The sequence below is a fragment of the Monopterus albus genome, unplaced genomic scaffold, assembly GCF_001952655.1.
Source record: "Monopterus albus unplaced genomic scaffold, M_albus_1.0 scaffold16.1, whole genome shotgun sequence".
NCBI lineage: Eukaryota > Metazoa > Chordata > Actinopteri > Synbranchiformes > Synbranchidae > Monopterus > Monopterus albus.
In genome coordinates this window covers 5,316,534-5,334,817 of record NW_018127896.1, presented here as the reverse complement: position 1 = coordinate 5,334,817, position 18,284 = coordinate 5,316,534, and the positions used below count along the sequence as shown (strand labels likewise).

Here is an 18,284-nt window from a genome sequence, read left to right as displayed (position 1 = left end):
GGAGTGATTCTGCATGAACCTGCTCTACTCTGCATATATTACTGTAGCCTATTGACCAGTACTAAGGGGTGGCATAAGCCCCTAATAACTCACATCTATGATCCGGATAAGAACTGGAAATTACAGTTGTTTTTGGCAGCCTGTTTTAATTTTAGTTTTAGTCTATTCTTTGTGTGAAGCTGTCATTTTAGTTTTTATTAGTTTTAGTCAGGTTCATACTCTTTTTATTCTAGTCTAGTTTCAATCAACTAAAAGTCTGAGCATTTGCATCTTATTTTAGTAAAAATTATCCATGACTATTTTCATCTAGTTTTAGTCCCCGAAAACTGATGACATTTTAGTCTAGTTTTAGTCTTTTTATTAATGCTAATTCTATTTAACCCAGACAATATAGTATAAGTACCTAGTATTATAGAAGAAACCAAAATTTTCTTTGAGCCAAACCCATTTCAAACAAGGTTATCTTATTATATTATTGTTATCTTATAGACTCAAGAATACATCCAATACACATTTTGTGTGATTTTGTGGCCGCATTTCTCCCCATATTTTCCCACAACACACTTCGTTTTCTTTTCCACTTCTATGTAATAAAGGTTTGTCCAAATGTCGTTTCTTTTTTTGTCCTCCCAAAGACAAACCCCAGCTAGCCAGCCATCAGTCTCTTTCTCTGTGTCAGACTTAACTTTGTTGTCATCTTCTAAATAATGCCACGAGTGGGGCTTAAGGAAGTGACGTCGCCTGCGTCTGTGCGACCTGATGCGGCCCCTGAAGCGTGACACAGGAAACAGAAATACAGCAAAATAATAATAATAACGTGGCTAAACAAGACGAAATAACGTTATAACATTTCATTTCATCTCGTTTTGGTCAACGAAGAGACATTTTAGCATAGTTTATATTTTGTGAACCACATTTAGTCTCATTGTTTCGTCAACAATACTGCATTATACATTTAATTCTAGTCATCGTCACATGACCAGCATTTATGTTGTGTCTCGTCTTGTTTTCATCACGTGATAAAGGTTCGCTGATGATGATATTTAGTCATAATCTTTGTTGACGAAAGCAACATTACTGGAAATGGCCTTTTAATGGTGTTATAACATTGAAAGCAGGTGTTTTTTATCTCAAACCCAACTGCATCAAATAAACAACTAGACAGCACTCAGAGCGGGCAAACCTCCACCAAGGCAGCTCAGTTTCCTCATTTTGCTGTTAAAAAACTTGTGGATTGTGATGATGATCTGGATCACCATAAAAAGGCAATGGATTGTTCTGTCTGCTATACCATACCACTCCAAGAAATGTCAAGAAATTCCATTCATAATTTAAGTTATGCTGTGAACAAGCCTAGAAACAGCAGTAAAAACAACCTCTTTGAGGGTGTAATCAGATACATCTTTGACTCAACTTACACAAAGCATCTTTGCCAAGCTGTTGCCGTCTTCACCCTTTATTGGCATTTCTCGCAACTGCTGTGGTGTAACATTATTACAGGTCAGGAAACAGGCCACAGAGACACTATTCCACACATAAATCAGCTGATTGATCATCATCCATCTCACATGCAGGGCGGTGGTATGTCTTCAACTCCAAACACAGACCTATATCTGGCACACTTGAGTGGCTTCTCTCTTTCTCTCTCTGAACAGCAGGAGGGAAAACAACTCCATGTGGCAAGCCATTTCATTTCTAATATCATGTGTGTGATCAATCTCCCCCACAACGAACAGACGGAGCAGTGGAGGCAATCATTCACCATTTGTGGCAGGTATGTGGTATTGACCGAGGAAAGCTGAACTGCGGATATGCGAAGCTGTATGTGGGTGTGTGTGACAGCAAGAGAGAGAGGGTGAGACAGCTTTTATGTCTTAGCTGAAGTTTCTTGAATTTTGTTCAGAAAAAAAAATTTAGATTGAACTTCAAGCTTTTACATCCCAAGTCGTTATCACTAACAAAATCAAGCGGTGTATAATTGATCTGATGGCACTTATTCTACTTTACTATATATTTTTTTACTACATTTGCAAGAATGATCTGATGCGGAGTAGTTGTCATGTGTAAAACAGTGATACAGTTGAAAGGGTCAGTACTGCTGTCCCCCTTCCTGTCATATTTAACGTCTTTTAATATCAATTACAAAGTCAAGTGGCTTGCCACAATTGAATATGTGCTATGTGCTGATGTCCTGTTAGGAATCACTGTCTTGTACAATTAAGAGGGGCTTTATTATTGGCCAAATTACAAGTATCCCCATTAATGGGGGGGATATTCTATCCTTTAACTGACGTATTAATGTTGACATCCTCTCAGAGCAGTGCAATGCAATGAGTGTGAGCACTGTAAATTTAATTGACTGTGAGGATGTCCTTGATTCTCCCTCCTTGGAAGGGAGGAGTCAGTGAAGAGAAGGAAAAATAAATGTTGTGGATCTACTATAGCGGCAGTAGATAAATACACAGGGAGAAAGGGATGATGAGTGGCTGCTCTCTAATGGGAACCAAGGTCTTGTTGCGGTGGTGTTTTATTTACAGCTACTCTTCATCAGAGTGACAAGCCAGACCCTCAGACCATTCTTAATAGAAACTAGAAGTAAAGAGGGGATTCAGTTTTCTATTTCCAAATGGGAACACATGACGGAGACCGTTTTTTTTTTGCATATACATAAAATAACAGAATGATGCATTCTCCGTGACTGAATGTTATGAGTAATATATTGCAGGAATTACTGGGAGACTGTGAAAAGGTAAGCGTCATTTATCTAGGGACTCAGTCTGGTGACGAAATAGGGACTAATAGCTGTACAGTAGAGGGGAGGAAAGTGGCCAAATCTGTCTCAATCACTGTCAAGGAGTAAGATCATGAATCTACAGCTGCCATCGATGAACACTGGTGGGATGTGATAACAGTTTAGTTAAGGGACGACTATTAGTGAATATAAAGCAGAATTGTTTCCTGCACTGCGGCAACTAAACTTTAAAAGCTGAGGCAACCAGATGGAAAGGCTTGTTTTTTTTTTATGCGACTGTCCTGAATCGATGGAGGTAGAGTTCCTGCAGTGTCCACAGGGGAAAATGGTCAGTGACTCTGCCCTTGGTTAGCCTCGTGAGTAATTTAACCTTGTGCAACACCACCCCCCCAAACAATTCTGCTTCTGAAACTAAAGGAAATTCACTGAACATTATACATTTAGAACTCAAAAAATAAAGCCAATTCATTCAACAGTTCAAAGCATAACACAGATGAATGGTGAGGGCCATGAAACATTTTAGCAAACTATAACAGTATTTAGGTAATGTTCAGTCTGTTTAGTAACTTTTCAATGTGGGTACATGTCCTTTTTTTGTACTCTGTATTCAAAAATCATTCTCAGGAACTGCCGAAGCACCTTCTCACTCTGATTGTAATCCATGTTCAGAGGCGAGAAAAAGAATAAATACATAGTTATTACTTCAGAGAGTTGAAAGCGAGACCTTACATGAACTCTTGAGTTTCTTTTTCATATCAAATAAAATGCAGCTGCACAAAAAGAGGATTCTGCTCTATTCAGCTCACTGCATGGTAACCAAATGGGCACTTTGTATATTGTGCAGTATGGTGCAAGTGATCAACAAGGGAGCTGACTGTGCATTTAAGGCAACACCACCACCAAACATTTTCAGGAGCATGACCTTCTTTTTAACTGACCACAGACATCAAGTGCTACAGAGACAGATCATAAAAAGGTAGACTCAAATCCAGAAAGAGGTATAATTCACTTTCGATTTGGCAACTGACCAGATAGAGCTCAGATAAAACTTTTATAAGAAGCAAAATATACTAGGATATGCCAAACTCAGATTTCAGTAGCATTCATACACTTTCAAATATGAGCAGTTCAATGACAATCGCCTTATACTTCTCCAGGAAAAATGCAATGTGGGAGCTGCCAGGTGCAACCACCGTCTCCTACTGTTGCTCTACACAAAGAAACAAATCATTATCAAGGATCTTTTCGGATAGTTACACATAGCTTTCACATAGCTTTCACATCATACAGGTATGTAAAAGCCAATACAAAAGCGAACACCACCAGAGAATCTCTTGAAGCTGTATCAAATCAGATCCATTTGGGGTCACTCTAAGCGTAACCAAAGAGCGAGAAAATTATTTTTGCACTTAAGGTTCAAAAACTGATCATAAACAACAACTTTTATGCCAACAAAAGCCTCAATAAACCAGAATTCTGTGTAACCACAAGCCATTTTACGCAGACCAAATGGTATAGAGTTCAATCCCAAAATAACTATTGAAATAAATTTTAATGAATTTCAGAATGTGGAGTGTACATCAGGCTGACAAGCTCCAACAGGGTCAGAGTACCCAAGAGTAATATTTTACTTCAGTATTTTAACTAGAGGTGCTGTATTAAGCAAAAATATACATAATTATTCTGTTCGCCGAACCATTCAGGCCCTATCAGCATTCTAACAAAGAAAAACCACAGCAGAGCACAAACGGATATGTTCTCCTTCAGATGCATGCAGAGGATCAGTATGGTAGATGTGCATTACACTGTCTGTTCCACACCAACAACAAAGGCAGACAAAGCATTATTCAAACATGGGTGTTTTGAATTTAACCATCTACAGATAATAGCAGAGCACATGTGGCACTGTGGAAAGTAGAGCCACTACAAGTTAATTCTATCCAATCTGCAATCTAAAAATATGACTGGACAAGTTTTGTCTCATTAACAAAAAAATCCCTATATCCAGAAAAATTTTTTTTTTTGAAAATATACACACCGGGACGCTCACATTGCTATCCCCACTGCTTCTTTCCATTCTATAAAAATGAAAGCAATAGTATTTCAAACTGGCTTTGATTGCCCAGAACCCCCTTTTTTATAGTAGTGTTCTACCTTGCAACCAGCATGGCTCCTAATAAAGCCGTACAATCTAAAAGAGAAGGAACACAGGATAGGGGTCTGGCTCCAAAGGGATGTTCATTTATCAGTGGAACCATTTCAAACCCTTGCCCCAGGCAATGGCTCATGAAGCATCCAAGGAGAGAGCCCACTGGGACTTCTGCTGGAAAAGCAGAAAACCCTTTGATGAGCCTTGGGCCATTCCTGCACCTGTGTCTAATATGCATGGGTAAAAACCCAAACGCAAGCCCCCTCTGGATAGAAAAACAAAAAAAAAAAGTGGCTGGCAAAAGATGTCCTTTGTTCTATGTTAGTTGATGCAGATTCTCCTCTAGTTTGCATCTACCCTCTTGTAGAATGTAATTATTCTTGAACCTGGAAATGCATGAGGTATTAGTGTAACAACCATGTTAATAAGTGCAAATTCAGTATCCACAGTTGCATTTTTAGATTCCTGGTAACTTAGCATACTCATATACTCATTAATTCATTAGGTTACTCACTCACAGCTAACGGTGACTGCCCATCTGGGTGAAAGGCTAACTTTTCACCAGGAAGGGCAATCTGAGGCTCACCTCCTCTCTGCAATAATATAATACAGTTGAAATGAGTCATGAGAGGGATGAGTTTATTGCATCTACTGGCTATGTCTGTTGATAACATGCTTTAGTGAGAACAATTAAATACAGGAAAGAACATAAAATAAACATTTAAAACAATATAAACAGCTGTAATGCAAGTTCATATTTTCTTGTTGAGTGACTAAGTGGTGCATTGCAACTCCAAGAATAAAAAAAGTCAATGTTCTTACAGTCTTCTACGGTGAGCAATGTTATACCATGCAAATGAGCTGTGAAGGTTAACAATGATATATTCTATCCTCATTCACTGAACCTCATAATGAACATTTGTAAACTTCAAAAATCAAGCTTTTAAGACAGGACAGCTCTGTTTTTCCATCATGACTGTTTGGAGTCTCCAAGTACAACAGCACAATTCTATGTGACCCCCTCTGCTGTTGACTGTAGAAAAATGTGTATGTTTAGGCAAAAAAGGAGCCTTGAATCTAGCATCTGTGCTAATTAATGTAGCTGTTGTAAATTCTGTATCTTGTATACTGTGAGTAATACTAACTAGTTTGCTTTCTTCCTGATTTCCAGGGTTGTCTTTTATTAGAACAAAGTGGAGATACAGCAGTTGTTGTAAAAAAAAGACTTACCTGAGCCTCTCTTTGACACCATTTTCATACAATGGACCACAACAGCATGAAGCAGGATCAGAAGAGGAATGGGAGCTTTCATTTTTTTTACCAGTCCTACAAAATAAAAAAAAACATAAGTCTGAGTTATTATTCTGTACTGAGAAAACCATCTGAAACATCAAAAAAGGAAGAGAATGATTTTGTAGAAGATGCTTGATCAAAGTTTGAAAAAATAAGCCTACAAGTTCTGAGTGAACAATCAAATAGCTGTTAAATAGCATTTGTTTGTTTTATTTTTACAGGTGCCTCTTCAGGGACTTATAGTAATAATCATTAAAATGAGGCTCTTGATGATACAAATGTCAAGATGCACTGCTATCGAGTCAAACCTGGCTTTGCTGCTTTGTTAACACTAGTCCAACTCTTCTCCCAACCAATGTGACATATCCAGTTTCCCAGTTAATCACTCCCTCTTTAACATAATTTTTAAGGAGAGCTTAAGTAAATATGGCCTAATTTAAGGAGAGTAACTAAAACTGTAGGTTGGTAGTGACAATAATAAATAATAAATGTGGGACAGAGTGGAGTGGTTTATCTATGTTACAGTCATATGCCAAATATTGAAATATACACAATATTTATTCATGTGTTGGGATAATACAAGCTTAAAATGATAATTTTGTCCAAAGAATATCTTTGTCAGTCCCGAAATAAATATTAGATGAATGCTTCACCAACAAGGTGAATTCATAACTGGTACAATCTGCTCCAGCTATAAGTAGCCATTACAAAAACTAATAACACTGCAACATGAAAAGCATTTGCTTCATCTGAAAACAATGCACACATTTTAGCAACTAGAAAAACTCAGTGTGGGCAAACTAATATAAAATAGAACTGGTCTGTACTTTAACAACTAACAGTATTCCTCAGTGATGCATGTGCTCATTGAACTGCTTCATGTCACTGTATAATTCTTTTTGTTTAGCTACTTCTTCTTTAAGATGGCGGCACAAACGATCGCAGTGCCCCCTCTCTCTCCCCGAGTTGTGTGCCCAAAAATGTGTGTTATAGTGCGTGTTCGCATTTGTTGTGTTTATGTTGTGGTGCACATAGTTCAAGTTTATGTTGCACCCAAGATACAGTCACCACTGCCTTGTGGATATAGGAAATAAGTCAAAACATTTCAACTTGGACCAGAAAGTTGCAGAGGACCTGTGTGGCCTGAGCTTCTCCGCCAAATTCCTATATCACCAGGGCGTAAACAGAAGTGGGGCAAATGAGGAGGCATCCAGGCTAGGCTAGCAGCTAGCCCACACAGACCCATGATACCATCCCTCATTATGGCCAATGTACGCTCACCAGACAACAAAATAGACCACATACAGCTCCTGAGATCTGCCCAGCATGATGCAAGGGACTGCTGTGTTTTCATCTTTACGGAGATAGCTAAATGACAAAATCCTGGACTCCGATATCCAGCTAGCTGGGCGAATATGCTACCGAGCTGACCGAGTCTTTGTGGAAGGAGCGAAAAACACACGGAGGGGGAGTTTGTGTTTACATCAGCAATGCTTGGTGTCAGGAAGCTGCTATTGTTCATAAACACTGTTCTCCAATGGTGGAGTTTATTATCATCAAGTGTCGGCCTTTCTATTTATGTAGGGGGTACCCTACATACAGCGCACCCAGACAGATTCCTCATCACAGCTGGGGACTTCAATCACCCGGATTTAAAGGTTTTACTGCCCAGTCTGCACCAACATGTGGACTTTCCAACAAGAGGAGACAACACATTGGACTTTGTGTACACCACATGCAAGGGAGCATACAAAGCTTCCCCCCTCCCCCACCTGGGTCCCTCTGATCACATCACCTTCATGCTGAGACCTGCATACATACCCAGAGTGAGAGCCATCAGACCAACACAAAAGGAGGTACGTGTGTGGCCGGAGGGGGCTTCCTATGTTCTGAAGGACTGTTTTGACACTACAGACTGGGACATTTTCAAACAAGCATCCACTCACAACAATCACACAGACATAGAGGAATACACTGAGGCACTTACTGCAAAAATATCAGTGTTCATGCCAACCAGAAGCCATGGATGACAGGTGAGGTTCACAGACTCCTGAGGGCTCTGGATGCAGTCTTTAGGGCCGGCGACACCGCAGGCCTAGCAACAGCAAGAGCCAACCTGTCCCGTGGAATCAGGGAGGCAAAACGCCAATACAGCAAGAAAATATCTAGACACTTCAGCAAGACTAGAGATGCACAGAGTCTCTGGCGGGGCATCCAAACCCTCACAGGCCATAAACCCCCACCTCGGAGCTGTAATAATGAACAGGTGAGGTTCACAGACTCCTGAGGGCTCTGGATGCAGTCTTTAGGGCCGGCGACACCACAGGCCTAGCAACAGCAAGAGCCAACCTGTCCCATGGAATCAGGGAGGCAAAACGCCAAAAAAGCAAGAAAATGCAGTATCTGGACACTTCAGCAACACTAGAGATGCACAGAGTCTCTGGCGGGGCATCCAAACCTCACAGGCTATAAACCCCTACCTCAGAACTATGATAGTGACATCTCTCTGCTGAACAGCCTCAAAGACTGCTTTGGCCACTTTGAAACACAGAACAACACATATCTCTGGCTCCACACCAGTCAGTCAGAACTGATGAAGCCTCTTGGATGAGAGGTGAAACGTCTTCGACCTAGAAATCTAGTCCAGTTGATTTTTCTAAGTTTTTTACAACCGGATAGGAAGAGACTCCAACAGATAGTCAGGACTGCAGACAGAATCAGTCGTGCCAGCCTGTCCTCCTTGGAGGACCTGTACAGTTCACCGGTTAAAAGGAGGGCAGAGAAGATTTCTGAAGACACCTCACACCCTGGACACAATCAGTTTGAACTGCTCCGCTCTGGACAAAACAGCCAGACACAAGGACAGTTTCTTCCCCTGGGCCTTCACTCTGATGAACACTTAATCCATGTGTATATGCATAACAAGATAGAGCAAACACCAGAATGCATTAACTTATAGATGTAATCAATGTACATAAAATTGTTCATTTTAAACTCGTATATACAGTATGTACATATTTAGAAATACATAAATAGATGGTTGTCTTCATGTTTTTTAGTATTCTGTTTTTTTTTTTCTTTTTTGTGCACACCAGGGGCCAATAAGCTGGAGTCAAATTCTTTGTATTGTATCATACTTGGCAGTAAAGTTTATGATTTATTAATTGATTGGCTGTTTGATACCAGCTTTTATTATTTGTTTGTGATGCAGCATCACAGTGGATGGTTAAGCCTCTTATCTGGTTATTTAAAATATTAGTTTTACACACTTGAGTACAGACTGCACTGAATAAATTAAAGTTTCAGGTGGCAAATTCTGAAAGTTCTGTCAGTCCTATCTGAAGATCATGATCATTAATTATTATGCTATCTAGACATAGTTTTATGTTCTCACTGAGATTAGTTGGTGTTTCCTCAATAAGAGGACAGTGAGCTTCATGAGACAGACTGGCGACATCACTGTGAGGTACAGAAGCTGTACTGCCTCCTGCAGGAGGACCCTGCAACCCATAGTGAAAACAACCAGCAAGATCATCAGCACCCCTCTGCCTTCCCTTATGGACATCTTCAGCACCCGCCTCACCCGCAGAGCCATCAGCATTGCTGATGACACATCCCACCCTGCACACTCCCACTTTAAACTCCTGCCTTCAGGGAGAAGGTATCGAAGTCTTCAGGCCCACTCTACCAGACTTACAGCTTCATCCACCAGGCTGTGAGGATGCTGAACACTGTCCATTACCTCCCCCCTCTGCCCCTGGACCGTAACCCACCACAGAACATAAAAAGACATTAAAAAAAAGACTACCCCTGCTGTTTGCACAAGCTCAGTTCATTCCCCCTTTTTGTTATATTATATGTAAATCTGCTGCTGACTGTTTTTTTACGTCTTATCTGCTGCTGTCATTTGCACCACTGTCCATGTACATTCTCATAAACTAGCTTGCATCCCATCACCAATGCCCCTGGTGGTGCTGACCACCTGACAATCTTTTTGTTATTATTTGCACTACTGTCACTGTATGGCTTTGAGTTTCATCATAGCCTATTAGGTCGTACCATCTAGTTTATCCTTATTACTAGAATTCAGTTTGCATATTCTGTTTAATCTGTGTTTATTCTTCTTTTATTCTATTTTAATTTCTTAAATGGTATGGGTATTCAATTGGGTGAGAGAGAAACAGTATTTTGATTTTTCTGTATGTCCTGCACATATAGTGAATTGACAATAAAAATCTTTGATCTTTGATCTAATTGATCTTGTTACAGGCAAAATTGGGATCTCTGCTGTGGCTCAACAAGATGCCCATGTCAACTACAAGGATGCTTCCAGTGACATTTCAGCCACAACAAAGATGCTTCACATACTGTATATTCCACAAAGCTGTGTCAGAAAGCCTTGGAGGAGAAATCCTGAAAAGCCACAGTAACCCCTGAGACACTCACAGAGGCATGCGAAACTGGCCAGCAGCCAAAGATGGCGACATTGCCATGTTCTCCTTGTCAAAAGGTCTATTGTCGCTGGTTCTTGCTTCCTGTAACCAATGCCACCTCAGAAAAACTACACACATCACACAAAAATCTTATCTTTTTAATTAGTTTTCCATGTGAGGCACAAATCTGCAACTTTAGCACAAAAGATGCAGTCTTTTTCTTTGGTTTGAACAGGAGAAATGACTGAATCACCAGTTCTGCTCAGGATCCTTCCAGCTCATGTGCTATCCTGGACTACTACACATCAAAGCAAGCACTTATCATAACAGGAAAGGTGGATTGGGTTGCACCTAGTACATCTAGCTGGGGGGATCTTTGACTCATCCTGACCACTAGCTTCTCAACACGATAGCAACAGGCTGATAATCTCTGTGGCAGCATGATGCAGACTTCTTCAGTAGAAGAAGTACGCTGTTTTGTGGCAGATGAAGAGCTTTCCTTTGAGAGTGATGTGTAGAATATGTTTGTTAAAACATCAGCTAAACATGGGGCACTTGTTTTAAGTACACAGCCAGCTTCACATTCAGTCTCAGCAGGGTCTTTCTCATGTCAAATGTATACACACGTGCCAGGTCCTCGGAGGAAAGAGGAAGCAGCTTTAATGGCTAACTCTGTCGAGCAGATCAAAGCCAGCATAAAAGGCCAGGCTCTGCATGCATTTATACAGGTATTCTTGCCTTTGTAGTCCGTGATTGCCCAGTGCATTTCTATGTGGTTGTTATTTGAACTGACAGCCTTTCAAGGCTCGAGTTCAAGTTCAAGCTTTATTTCTATCATGCACACATAAGTGCTCGGCCCTCTTGGTTTTCAGCAACAGTCGCTTGAGGTGTTCCACTTTGTAGTCCTGAAGTCTTTCTGAAGAGGTGTGCACCTCACTAATTTGTGATCTTAGACATTTAAGCTCCTCTTTGTGCAACTTCAGCCCCTCCAGGATAGCATTCAACTCGATGATTTCAGACACCTTCCTTTAATTTGGTCTTGTGGACGAGCCTCCTTTGCATGTCATGTTGTCTTAACATGACATGCATTTTCAACTTTTCATTCAATTTTGTACACCAGTCTTTTCCATTCACCATGCAACACCAGCACATGTATACAGTTAAATCTCATCTTAAATTTTACTTGCTGCTTTCACTTGTGTCCACCATGGCTGTTTTCCATCTCACTCTGATGGTGTTATACACTCCCACCATTTCAACTAAAAGCTGCCCGTTGAACCCTTACCCCAAAGGCTTTATCATCACAGTTTGTTCCACTGGTTTATGTTTAAAATGCTGTGTGTCCTTTTTAAACTCGGAACTGCAGTTCTGCTAAAGTTAAGTCAGTCTACTGTTTAATACATGATTTTACTGATAATTTGTCTTAATCAGCTGGGAGTACGTTAGCAAGAAAAGAAAGGGAGAGTAGGCTGACTGTTCAAGATGGAGGTGGAGAGGGCGTGTAGCCACCAAGAATCTCTGAACAGCAACACTGCTATATCACTGTGCTCCTTTTCTGCTAAATTTGGGCAAGCTAAGTAAATTACATGGTTCAATTTGACATGATTTTTCGTTCATTTTCTGTCTGTGATGCTGTTGTAGTCACCTGTTAGAAGAAATACATTTTTCAAGGGCATATCAAGGTCAAACACTCAATTTGTTATCAGTAATCATGAAAAGGGTGTCGATGTACAGTATTATTGTCAGGATCATCTTATTTCTTGGCACATGGTTATTAGCTAGTGAAAAGTGAAAGGCTCAGTGCAGCTGTCTAACTGTCAGAGATATGATGAGGAACACAATAGAGCAGAAAAAGCAAGAGTTATCCCCCTTCAACATATGAATGGCTACTGGATGTCTAAAAAAATACAGTACAAAATCTTGAAAAAATAGCCCTCTCTTAAAAATCTAACAATGAAAGCATATCCTGTCAAGCATCTCATAGTGTGTCATTTTTTAAAGGGAAGCTCGTCCAAAAGGTGCAGTCATCTGCCTCTCATTCTTTGATTGCTTTTTTTCCTCAAGCATCCACTGTCTACCCTCCCTGACAGTGTTTCGTTCTCAGTGGATTCATCCAAAATTCAATTACTTTCGAGGAGGGTTCAGCAAGAGAAATGGGGCACTCTCTCAACACTCTCGGGGTTTGGAGTCAGCCCTGAGGAGTGTATCTCCCCTCTCACACAAACAATTTCAGCAATCGACGACTGAGACTGTACCGCTTTACTCTAGCCCGCCAGATGGATATTGAAATGATGATTTATACGGATCTCTCATTCCAAGCCTGTCTTGCTCTATCACACATTTTTTCGAGCTGTTCACACTGAAGACCCTCACACTAAATTCTAAAAGTACTGCTCATATCTGATGTTTCTAGATGACTGTTCATATCTTTGTATGATGTTACCCTTATCAGATACCAGCGGGAACTGACAAGCAACAACGGGCATCCACTTTTGTACCTACACCTGTGCCACTTGTTTGGAAAACATTTCAGCTCTGTGGCTGAGAATTAAATTCAAGCTAAGGTGTAAAACAAAGACATTTTGCTTCTCTTTGCTCTTCCACTCTTCATGCATGCAAGCACTGACTCAGCCAAAACACGATTAGGCAATTAATTTCATGTCAACACTGACTGATAGATTAATGAGCTGAAAGATGACAAAATCTAAACCACCTCTGTCTCTGTCACTAGCCCCCACCCCAACCACCTCTCTCCCATGTCACCATACTGCCCCTTTCCTCCTAATCCAGTTGGAAACCAGATATCTACTCCACTCAATAAGTTTCTAACAATTCTATTTGTGTGAACACTTTCCAAGCCCTTACACCCGTGGCTGACGCACACACACCCACACGAGTCTGTGCTTTCCTCACTGAATTATTCCATTTTCGATCAGCTTAAAACCCTGCTACCACAAGATCTAAGTTGGTGATATGCACACAGGAAGTGAGGTAAGATGTTGCTTCTCAAATGAAATCAACATCTCTATCACTGCAACAGTCAAATAAATGTTCTGTTCTCTATTAGTTTAAAATATACACAGCCCATGTCCTCCCTAGCAACAGTTGCAAAAGAACACAAAGCATTATGGGCATAATCAAAAGATAAATACAGTACTAGGTACTGTACACACAGTCAGTTTGTCAGCTGCTAATTTGTCTCTACATTTTGGAAATAAAACAATACATTCTCATGTTATTTCCGAACCGTTTCAGAAACCATTTTTAAAATTGTGGTTGCCTGAGTTGTTGCCTAGTGAAATGTTTAAGCATTTACTACAGCTGTGCTTTAGAATGTGATGCCCTTCGTACTTAACCATCGAGCTACAATATGTTGCTACAGCTCTCTTCAATTCCATGGTGATGCAAGATTTTTACTAAACGTTGCAGTACAGTATACAATTCATATTTTTTTAGTTTTGGTCTTGGGAACTGTTAGCCATCAGTCAGACTGTCAATCTACTTTCAGTAAACTATATGGAGACACACAAATGTGCACGCAAACAAACACACACAAACCATCTTTGCAGCCACATCAGATTCTTAGTCCCATTTCCTGAGCTGCCTGCTAACTAGATTCTTTAACCTGCCTGGCTGTTAGAGAAATAAGGATGACATTAAATGAAAGGAGGTCTCTCATTGGATATTCCAGGCCAGGGCTAAGAGGACCAAGGGAGCGCCTGCTTGAGTCGCAGAGGGAAAGAAATGAAAGGGGAAGAGAGAATGAGCAAACACTAGTAAGTGTAAAGAAAAGTGGAAGAGAAGAAGATGATCATGAGAGGAACAGCAACACACAAGCAAAGAACTGATGAATATTCTGGTAACTGTAGATTCCTATGCAAACAATTCCTGTTTTGAAATCATAATGATTAACATCTGAGATTTACTGAGTTGTCTCCACAAATGCCTATAAAATGTTTTGATGTAATGCAAAGTATATCAAAGAAAAATGTGTCACATTTACACAGACAAACTTCCACTGATAACAGATGTTGGTTTTTCAGTTATTATGGTTGTCAAAGAGCTGCTTGTTCCCTCACTAGTGCTGTGTGCACTAAAGCAGTAATTCAAACTGTCTAAAAGTTTTAATTTAACACTGATGGATATGGCTTTATAAGAAAATAACATAATAATGATTCACACACTGCTAAATTAATTATGATGATCCACCGCAGATCATTTAGCACTTGCAAAACAGGCCTTTGTTGTAAACATGCTTATAGGCAATCAACTTCATGGATCATATACAGTAGCACATGAGGGACAGTACTGAGGTTTCTAAGCTAAATTGCTCTCATTATACTATAATAACAGCCATTGTGCAGTTATCAAGTTAAAGAGAAATAGCTGGCTCATTCAACAACTTATACTTTGTCCTTGTTCTTTTTCAAAATTACTTTTGAACAAGTAACAAGTCTGTTAAATTATTGTGTAGATAGTTCTCACTCCCAGCTTGATCTGCACTGCTGATGTCAATCAAACTCTCAAACATGGTCCAAGTTCTGATATAGGTCTCACTTTGAGAGAAGCATTCTGCAGTAGCTGCTGACTGACTTGTAAAACCTCATGCTGCAGGGTTATCTGGAGTCTAACATTAACTACATCTATCTATAGCAACAGTAGGTGTACTTCAGAACATTCTGCTGCTAAAATGAAAACTCATCAACTTGAGGTTGAGACTTCCAATGGCAATGATGAAATATTTGCAGGCTGAAGCGTTTTCTTTATCGCTGTCACACACAACCTCTAACACCTAAATTTAAATCTGTGACACAGAGACTGATCTCCCACTGAAATGACAAGTCTCTAGCTAACTCTACAGTATGTTAATGATATTCATTGGAGAGCATCAAAGTCTGAGATCTTCAAGGAGCTCTGAATTTAAGTTTAAAAAAGCCATATTTTATAACAGTAGGAAAGATTTCACTGGATAAGTCTATTTTAGTTATTCTTTTAAGAAAGCAAGATGATCTGCATAATTTATTTTGTTCAGATTAAAGAGAAACATGAATAACAACCACTAAAATAAATTCATAAAAATTCAAAGAGGAAAGGCCTACAAAAAAGAGAAACAATACTCTGGTAGATTTTGTGGTTTCCTAAATCACTTCAGTTGAATCTATGGTTGTTCTAAGCAGCAGAACTGTGGGTTGATTTAAGGGGGAATGTAAAAGGATTGTCAGATTATTAACACAACTAAATAAACACCTACCCTACAGCAACTATAATCATTAAGGCTGCTAAACATTTATCTTGCTTATTCTTTTTATCAAATCAACAAGCCAAACGCTGAGCTACTACACAATTCTGCCAACAGCAAGAAAACCAACAAAGCCTTTGAACAATAATTAAAGCCTTTCTTCTAACAGACGTGCTTGAAATTGTACCGTCAATTTATCTGACTTTGTGTGTTGAGGTCGTACACTACTTAAATACTATAGCTTCCATCAATGATGAGTGCACATGGCAAAGCATTATGATAGATGTGCAGCATCAGGCTTGGGAATTATTTTAAATAGATAATATATACTAAGGCAGGAAAGCCGTTTAACATTGAAATTTAAGCCACACAAAGTAAACCATACGTCCCACAGAGACAAGTGCACAAATAGTCCATGAAAAACTAGCTGCTCATGTGTCATGACCACTCTGCAAAATAGACACAACACACAAGCCTGTCAATGTAAAAGCCATTTCTCTTCACTGCACCTTTTCTCTGAAAATGTCACTTACAGGTCTGAACCAAACATAAACTTAAGTGCTAAGGTGAGCAGATGTGGCAGACTGTAGTTACCACTGAGAGCTTGGCAGCACAATGCAAATATGCTTTCACACAGTAACGGACAACACACATCTCCATGCTGGGCAGTCGAGATTCAATATCAGAGTCTGCAGCTAGGAGTGCTGGGTCCCCAGGCCTTTCTTGTAAAGTGGCCCATAAATCAAGAACCCTGTTGAGAGCTGGTCTCTGTGGGTCTGGTCCAGCACTCTGAGAAAAATAGGGACACAAGTCACCCCCTCAGCTGTAATGCAAAGTATGTCCTAGCAGCATATAATTATTTCTATCTTTAGCAAAACTGGGGATTGTATTATTATTGCAATTGTTATGTTTGAATATATAGGTGATGCCTTGGCCCAGGGCATTCAGCCTTTCATGCAGCTGAACTGGGTCAAACTACATATACTTTTTGAAGTTGGTTTTAAATTTCAAAGCTGACACAGTGCATTTTATACCACATACCATACACCTCTGTTGCTATACCTGCCATTCTGTTGATTTACACATCTAGCCAAGGTTTAGAACTGCAATAAGGTATTTTAGCTAAAAGTCATGTACATGTTACTGTTCCATTTTAGGGTAATGCATTTATTTTACAGGTAAAAAAATGGCAGAAAGTAAATATGGTAGCAAACAGGGAGTCATTTCAAACACAGGCTTCTCTCTGAACTGTTCTCATGTCCAATAGGCTTATTTTGTGGAGGATGGCTCAATAAGTGTAATATTAGCTGTAAATACTACAATACTGTATGCTTCCCCAGGTCTAATGTGTCGTGGCTAATGACAAATGAAGAACTGCTAATGAAGCATTCCTTGATTTCCCTCACTATTAATCCCTTGACACGGTTGTTCTATTTAAGTTCCTGTTTGGCTCAAAGGAGAGAATTTGGTGCAATTTGGTGAGACTTGGGGTGCCCACATATGCATTCATATACTGTATGCAAATAGGATGTGTCCATGTTTTCCACGCAAGCAGATGTTGTATACAGTATAACGGTCTGTACATTTTCTTTCAGTGAATACTTTAAAGCCCTTGCAAGCACACCATCCTAAATGAGCTTGTAAAAGGCTCTACTAAATTCCCTGACTATCTCAACACCAGCCAAAATGTGAATCAGTAGTTATGGTTGTGTTTTGATAACATTAAAGAATTGTGTCTCTTTTGCTATGCAGTTACCCTGCATATACATGAGTTTGCACAATAATGTAGCCTGGGTCTGTTTTTTGCTGCCAACTGGCATTTTGCTTTTCCCCCCACAACAATGTATGGAATGTCACAACAAAACCTTTGTGAATGAGTAAGCACACAATCCATGAAGAGAGGTGGGGAAATGGGAGGAAAAATTGCTCATTTTGCTTCTGCTGGCATGTAATTTCCATCCTCTGTCCACATCTCTCTAAAAGCTATCTAAAACGCATCAACTTCATCTTTCTAGGCTGGATAGGCCTCAGAGGATCACCTCCAGACATGGCACAATGACAGTGGGGCTGAAAAGAAAAGATGTAAATGTTGATTCCATCCTCTTGCTTATAGCAATGTGCTACTCATTCTACCGCTGATTAAAAAGCATTCATTTTAAACGTCACTTGGCCCTAGCAAAGAAAAATACTGTATGGTTGTAACTGATCATGTCTCAAATGGCTGTTTCATCAGTAGGTGCAACACAAGTATTTCATTGCCTCTTTCTTTGTTTTTTGCTGTTACAATTAGCCAGCAAAACATTAAAGCTCCAGGGTATGTTACACTGCAGCTGACCCCAAGTCCTTCTATTTTCTGCTGTAACAAATGTGAAAAGAAATGCTTTCAAACTGCATTTGATTCTGGTCAACTTTATGCTT

The 18,284-nt window shown here is 39.8% G+C and overlaps 1 protein-coding gene across 11 annotated transcripts in view; it reads right to left on the bottom strand.

Moving 5' to 3' along the window:
* Window positions 1-18,284, bottom strand: part of LOC109955793 (interleukin-1 receptor accessory protein-like 1) — a 263,673-nt gene that overhangs the window by 196,316 nt on the left and 49,073 nt on the right. For all 11 annotated transcript variants that reach the window (XM_020592273.1, XM_020592277.1, XM_020592276.1 and 8 more), the window contains one exon: window positions 6,132-6,227. In XM_020592273.1, the coding sequence (XP_020447929.1) occupies window positions 6,132-6,227 (96 nt within the window). The remainder of the gene's footprint in view (window positions 1-6,131; window positions 6,228-18,284) is intronic.